At 53.6% G+C, this 7,371-nt stretch overlaps 1 protein-coding gene across 1 annotated transcript; it reads right to left on the reverse strand.

Moving 5' to 3' along the window:
• Positions 1-2,107: 2,107 nt before the first annotated feature.
• LOC117068630 (putative testis-specific Y-encoded-like protein 3) lies at positions 2,108-5,959 on the reverse strand. The gene has a single exon (XM_033186079.1). The coding sequence runs from the start codon at positions 5,380-5,382 to the stop codon at positions 4,321-4,323; it is 1,062 nt and encodes a 353-aa protein (XP_033041970.1). The 5' UTR covers positions 5,383-5,959; the 3' UTR covers positions 2,108-4,320.
• Positions 5,960-7,371: the final 1,412 nt, after the last annotated feature.

Consider the following 7,371-nt stretch of genomic DNA (forward strand, 5'->3'; position numbering starts at 1 on the left):
AGCTGGATGGCAAATTAAACAGTCACCCTTCACCACCCACACCTTTCTCCACCCAACTGAAATCCTTTGGGTAGGAACCATGCCTTTGTCAGAGCCCGTCACAGTATTCTGAACGCTAGAATAAAGTCAGTCACTCATACCAGTGATCTTTGAGACACTGGACACTAAACTAAGCAAAGCAGCAGAAACATGTGTCCTTGTTCTCCTGCCACATGTGAAAGGAGGTGGAGGAAGGTAAGAAAAGATCATTTCAGAGAGGCCAGGTGCAGTGGCTCACGCCTGTAATACCAGCACTTTGGGAGGCCGAGGCGGGTGGATCACTTTAGGTCAGGAGTTTGAGACCAGCCTGGCCAACGTGGTGAAACCCTGTTTCTACTACAAATACAAAAATTAGCCAGATGTGGTGGCGGGCGCCTGTAGTCCCAGCTACTAGGGAGACTAAGGCAGGAGAATCGCTTGAACCCAGGAGGCGGAGGCTGCAGTGAGCCAAGATAGCACCACTGCTCTCCAGCCTGGGGGACAGAATGAGACCCTGTCTCAAAAAAAAAAAAAAAAAAAAAAATCACTTCAGAGAGTTACAAGTGACATGGAAAAAATCATGAAGGGAGTGGTAGAGGCTTATTTTGGACAGGCTGGGCAGGGAAGGCCTCTGAAGTGGCGTTTGAGGTCTGAATGAATTGAGGGAGCCATGAGATGAGAATATCTGCAGAAGGAAAATCCTAGCTAGGGGAGGGAAAAAAGCAAGTGCTAAAATCCTGAGGCTGGAACATGCTTAGTGTGTTTAAAGAATAGCAGAGAGGCCAGTGTGGGGGGAGCAGAGAGAGCAAAGTGGAGGTGGATGGGAGACGCTGGGAGGGATCAGCAAATGCAGGGCTTTGTTGCCTGCAATAAGGAACATATATATATATATATATATATATATATATTTTTTTTTTTTTTTTTTTTTTTTTGAGATGGAGTCTCACTCTTTCACTCAGGCTGGAACACAATGGCAAATGGTGTGGTCTCAGCTTACTGCAACCTCTGCCTCCCAGGTTCAAGCTATTCTCCTGCCTCAGCCTCCTGAGTAGCTGGGATTACAGGCACCTGCCATCATACCCAGCAAATCCTTCTATTTTTAGTAGGGACGGGGTTTCATTATGTTGACTAGGCTGGTCTCGAACTCCTGACCTCGTGATCCACCCGCCTCAGCCCCCCAAAGTGCTGGGATTACAGGCATGAGCCACCGCGCCCGGACTATAGATACATATTTTTAACCAGTGTAGGGTTTTGGATGGGGAAGTAACATGATCTAAGTTATTTTTTCCCCCAGACAGGCAATTTTTTATTTTTTATCATGCATATAGAAAACAAAAGTGTCACAGATCCCCTTGTGACTGGACAAAGCCACCTCAGGAATATTTCTCTGCTTAAAAGAAGTGTTGTCAGTTACAGTGATGTCAATTACAACCTGGCACAAAATCATCAAGACCATCAGGATCACAGAATTCTTTCTGGAGGTTATCCTTACAGAACATGGTCACAGCTTCCAGTCTGAAGTCCAACAAAACCGGAACTCTGCTTCTAAGTACAAGGTTATGGTAAAGGCCCCAACAACCTGACAACAATTGTGAATAGTCACATAAGTTCCCAAGTGGCGTAAAAAATGTACACTGACAATCTTGCAAAAGTTCTCAACTAAAAGCAACAAGCAGGCCTTCACAGCATAATGCCCCAATGGGCTGAAACACAGGAGGGGATGCATAGGGTCTTACTTAAAAGCAGCAGAAGAAAAGCTTACAACATTAACTTTCTTTTTTTTTTTTTTTTTTTTTTTTGAGGCGGAGTCTCGCTCTGTCGCCCAGGCTGGAGTGCAGTGGCCGGATCTCAGCTCACGGCAAGCTCCGCCTCCCGGGTTTACGCCATTCTCCTGCCTCAGCCTCCCAAGTAGCTGGGACTACAGGCGCCCGCCACCTCGCCCGGCTAGTTTTTTGTATTTTTAGTAGAGACGGGGTTTCACCGTGTTAGCCAGGATGGTCTCGATCTCCTGACCTCGTGATCCGCCCGTCTCGGCCTCCCAAAGTGCTGGGATTACAGGCTTGAGCCACCGCGCCCGGCACAACATTAACTTTCTACACACACAAGGTCAGACCAAGAGAGAAAAGCTTTCAAGTTGCAGTGTTCTGTTATTCTTCTAGTTTACAAAACGTATTGGTGAATCAAAAATGTTAGCAAGGGCTGCGCACGGTGGCTCACACTTGTAATCCCAGCACTTTGGGAGGCCAAGGTGGGAGGATCCCTTGAGCCCGGGAGTTAAGACTATCCTGGGCAACAAAGCAAGACCCCTGTCTCTACAAAAAAAATTTTTTTAAAAGCTGGGCATGGTGGCATACACCTGTAGTCCCAGCTACTTGGGAGGCTGAGATGGGAGAATTACTTGAGCCCAGGAGTTCGAGGCTATGATTGCATCACTGCACTCCAGCCTGGGCAACAGAGTGAGACCCTGTCTTGAAGCAAAAAAAAAAATCGGACAGGCACAGTGGTTCACACCTGTAATTTCAGCACTTTGGGAGGCAAAGGTGGGCAGATTGCTTGAGCCCAGGAGTTCAAGACCAGCCTGGGCAACATAGTGAGACCCTGTCTCTATTTATTAAACAAAATCAAGGGCTCTCCTCCTTCCACCATCTCTCAGTCATCCTGTCTTTTCAACTGGCTCTGGCTCCTTTTGTACTTCCCTGCCAAAAGCACCCTCCACATTATTTTGTGATAAGGCCTCCCCAGGTCCTAGGGAACAGAAGATAAGGCCTTCCATGGGAAGGGGCCTGGGTATGGTCACCACCACCCCTTCCCCTAAAATGAAATGGAGACAGACAGCTCTGCAAGCAGGGGGAGGAGGGGGTAGGCAGCTTAGCTCTTGTACCTAGAGGAGTTTGGACTTGGTGGAAGGGTAAGAAAGAGTTAGGGTTAGTCTAAAAGAAAACAGCATAAAATGCAATATTAACTATCCCTGCCCTGGGGACTTCCTGGTCTCTCTGTTCAGCAGCCTTGGGCTGTCCCCTTTAGAAGATTCGAGGCCTTGCTAAAGGGGGTAAGGTATGGGGGAAGAGAGAATGCTGGCGGTCTACAGGGCAAGCCCTCCCTCTCTGGAAATGAAGAGAGGCAAACTCAACACGAAAGTCTTTCTTGTTGAGTTTAAGAAAAAATCTTTTTCTTCAGTTGTTATTTTTTGTTTCTAAGCCATCATTTAAAGAAAAAAATGGTGTGAGATCTGGGTATGGACAGGCCCCAGGACCAGGAAGACCCCCCTCTCCAGCACCCACAGCCTGGCAGCCTAACAGGTAGAGGCAGGGGGGCTGGCAGAGCACCTGGATTCTGTGGGGTCCAGTAACTGGGGCTCAGGAGGGGATCCTGTCCTTGCCCCTGCCTCATTCACATGCCCAGATAGGCCAGTTTGGCAGAGTTCCTGGGGATTAGGGGCTCTCCTGTGCATTGGCAGGTGGCCCACCTGGGTCCACAAGCAGCTATGGAGGTTCCTGTAGACCTGGGAGTGAGCAACAGGGCTGATGGTTGCCTGGGCAAAACTCATGGGAAAGGAGATGGCCAGGCATTGCTGGGGCATGGCACAGACCCTCACAAGCTAGTAGCAGGCTGTGATGTCAGACCACCGTGGGGCAGGAGGAGCAGTATGATCACAAAGAACGTGCTGTCCACTGCTTCATGCCCTTGACCTCCCCCATGCCCAGCAGACAGCTGTGTGCTCATCCTGCCAGATACCCAAGAGCCCACTTGGTGGTAGTCTGTGGTCTTGAGGCTTGGAATGTCCAAGTCTGGGTGGCACCCGGCACCAAATGAACCCACTTCATCTTGGGTGATGACACTCAGCTTGCCACAGCCCGGGTGTAGAGCTACTGTGAGCACGACCAGCACGTACGTGAAGGCCAGCAGGCTGGAGTCTTGAAAGCACAGGCCTCAAAGAGGCACCGTCCTCCAAGTAGTAACTTGTGGGTGCCCTTGTCAAAATTGGCTGGGATGGCCACGGTCACAGGTCCACGCCATAAAGATATGGCAGTGCACATCCACAGCACTGGGTGCTTAGTGTAGACGTAGCAGCATGTGACAGCCACGTGATGTTAACACAGAACAGCATGAGGCCATATGGAAACAGTAGAGACTGGCCACGAGGGCCACAATCTGAGAGCTGAGTCCACCGAACATGCAGAGCCGGAGTGCACAGAACACACAGCAGACAGCAGAGCGCTCACCACGGGCCTGAGCCCGGATCCACCACACACAGGAGGCACGAGGGAGCCTTAACGTAGGCCCCACATCCCAAGACAGCACTTAGCCAGACTGGAACCCGTAGGGCCTAGAAGGGGCCTCCGTGGGCCACCTTGCAAGGCCTCCCCTGGCTCTGCAGGGCCTATCCCCCAGCAGGTAGTACTGCAGGGAGTTGGGCCACAGGTCATCTTTAATAATCTGGGCAACCCTGTCGGCCTCTGGGAGGCTGTGCTGTGAAAACCAGCTGAAGAAGCTTCGGACAGTGTCCCGGTCCCTGTGTACGAGGGCTGGGGGTTCCTGGCCCCGGTGCCATCGGATGCGAGTCGCAATCGACACCACTGGGCCTGAGGCTCTGCATTCATACTCCTTCCTTATCACCTTGTTCTGGAAGTAGGGGTTGCTCCAAAAGCGGAACTTGAATTTGCAACCTGTCCTGGAGTGCCTGAGCTCCCTCACCTCCAAATTCATCAGGTAGCAGAGCATGTCTTCATCTCGAAGGCTGATCATGGCTGACAGCTGCGGGTGGTTCAGGAAGGCGGTGACCCAGAAGCCCGGAATATTCTGGATGATGAAGCTCCTACGGGCAAGGTGCAACCTGTGCATCCGCCAAAACCTGCGCTCGAGGCGGAGGTAGGCCCTGTCGGCCTGGGCGCTCACGGCCTCCAGTGGGTCCACAATTAGGGCACCAAGGTTCAGGAGCCCCGGGCCCTCCTGGGCCTCCGCTCCCACCTCCTGCTTCTCCTCCCCCACCAGCTTCTCCCCCACCTGCTGCTTCTCCACCTCCTCCGCTGGCTCCTCCTGGAAGATGGCGCCCTCCTCCATGGTCGCGTCCTCGGCCTTCTCGCCGGCTCCCGCCCGAGCCCCTAGCCCCTCTGAACCACAAGTTTCTGGGGCTTCGTCCCGGACCCGGCCATTTTCCAGGCTGGGAGTAGTCGCCGCGGAGGCCGCTTCCCCGCGCCCGGGGCAAAGGAGGGCGGTCCCGGGGCCCGCTGCGGGGTGGAGGGACCTGCGCCCCCCAGCTTCTCGGGCCCGGACCGCGGGGGCCGTGTGCGCGTCCCTCTCCCGGGCAGGGCCGGGCGGCGGGCGCGCCGCGGCTTCCGGAGTCCCCGCCCTCTCGTCCGCCATCGCCTGCGGGAGCCTCTGACCTGGAGGGACTCGGGGCGCGCGGGCCACTGCGGGCTAGGCGAGAGGTGCGGCAGCTGGCGGGAGGACAGTGGGCGGAAGGCTCCGCCCCACGCGCCCCCCTCTCGGATGTGATTCGCCGGGGTCCCCCGCAGCCCGGGCGAGCGGCCTGGAGGCCCGGAGGAGGGGTACGGGACTGCCCCACGGGGACGCGACCGCGGGCGCCAGACGGAACTGGCCCCAGATTCGTTGGCGCTGGCGGTGGAGGTGGGGAGAAGTGTGTACCAAGCAAGGTCAGCTCGGAGCAAACACCAGGGAACAGGCCCAGTCCCTGGCCCTGGCCAACTAAAACTTTCCCATCACAGCCACCACGCCAGGCGATTGCTCAATGTTCCCCATCTGCGGTGGGAAGGCAGGAGTCGCCCGGCTTCCACACTCGAGTGGCGCTTTTGGGCAGTTGTAGGACACTCAGCTTTGCACTGGATAAATTAACTCAGGCACATGCAGAGGGCTTAAGAGGTATCCCCTGCAAAGACTGACCAAACTTAAACTGGGAGCGGCAGATAATCTTCTGACACACAAAGGTGATCAACGCATTCAGGGAGGGAAAGCAGGTGCTTGAAATATTCATGTGGGGAAAATAAGCAAGGTCAGAGTGGAAGAATCTGGGGTGAGAGAGGGTCTTAAATGCTACAAACCAGGGAGCGAGTGGGCATCTGCCTGGTTTCTCCAACAGGAGTTGGTTCCTCCTGGGCTGGCTGGCAGAAGCCTGGTGGACCTTGCTTCACTTTGTCCTAGGCCCAAAGACTACCCTTCCAAAGGTGGACTCTAGCCTGAAGTGCAGGGACTGAACCTGGTAGGCTAAGGGCTGGATTGGCCAGCCCTTGCAGTCCTTGATCCTGCAAATCTGTGTTCCTCTGGTCTCAGCTCCCAAACTGTGACCTGTGGAGGTCAGTACCTCTAATCCCCCGACCTCTGCCTGGAAGTCTTTGCCACCTCTTCCAGAAAGTTTTCAGCCTTTTCCTGACCAATGGATACAACAGTTCCCTCATCTGAGCCCTCAGACCTTACTGTGGTATACACTCCCTAGGGAGCAAGGTAGATTTCCTTAGGGTCCTAGCTAGGGTTTTAACCTATTGGGGTGGACAGTGAACATCCATCAAGTGGAAGGCCAACGATGAAGGGTCAGCCCACTTCCTTTGTACACAAAACACCTGCACTTGTTAATGGCCCCATAGGCTCTTGGGCTGGACTCCAAGTGACGTGCACTGCTTGGCCATGGACACTGGCTCCAGACCACAGAAAAGCCAGTTCAGTCTGAGCCCCTGATGGATCTCAGCACAAGGGTTGGTGCCCAAGATGGTGGTAACGACCTTCATTAGAGACCACCAAGCTCAGGTGAAGCCATGTAAGCCTCTCAGCAGTCTGCCTGAACCTGGTGGTTGGACACAAGTGTAGGTAAGGTCAGGTCCTAGCTGTCACCAGCGGTGCACCTTGGGCAGTGACTAGGGTGAACATTTGTCCTTTCTTGGACAACCAGCATCAATTCCTCATCCTAAGAGTGCCCCAAATTTCCTTTGAGAAACCACTCCTGTCTCAGCCTTGTTGTCAGGGGCATATGGTAACTGGTTTGGGGATGGCACAGAATCCCATCAAGGCCAATGAAACAGGATGCTTACTGGGGCTTCTGTGGCAAGTCCTCTCCTGAGAGCCCGCAAAGGGCTGCTTCCTTCTGGTCGGCAATGTGTGAGAATGGCAGGTCTGGAATCCAGGCAGCATTCTGCTCACTGCCACACAAAGGGGAAATCTACTTTGTAGGGCCTGTGGATGAAGTCACAACTGCACAAGACAGAGCAGAGAGAAATAGGAATGCTGAGGCCAACCATGTTGGAGCCACAAGATCAAGCCTAACCTAAAGACTGCACTACATCTGGCATTTTCCAGTTACATGCAATTTCACTGTTTAAAGCCAGTTTGATTTTGGCTGTCTGA

Source organism: Trachypithecus francoisi, unplaced genomic scaffold (genome assembly GCF_009764315.1).
Source record: "Trachypithecus francoisi isolate TF-2019V2 unplaced genomic scaffold, Tfra_2.0 Lachesis_group21, whole genome shotgun sequence".
Classification (NCBI taxonomy): Eukaryota; Metazoa; Chordata; class Mammalia; order Primates; family Cercopithecidae; genus Trachypithecus; species Trachypithecus francoisi.

Bases quoted from the DNA above. Each gene is read 5' to 3' on its own strand.
- LOC117068630 (XM_033186079.1), bottom strand. From the start codon at position 5,382: ATGGCGGACGAGAGGGCGGGGACTCCGGAAGCCGCGGCGCGCCCGCCG.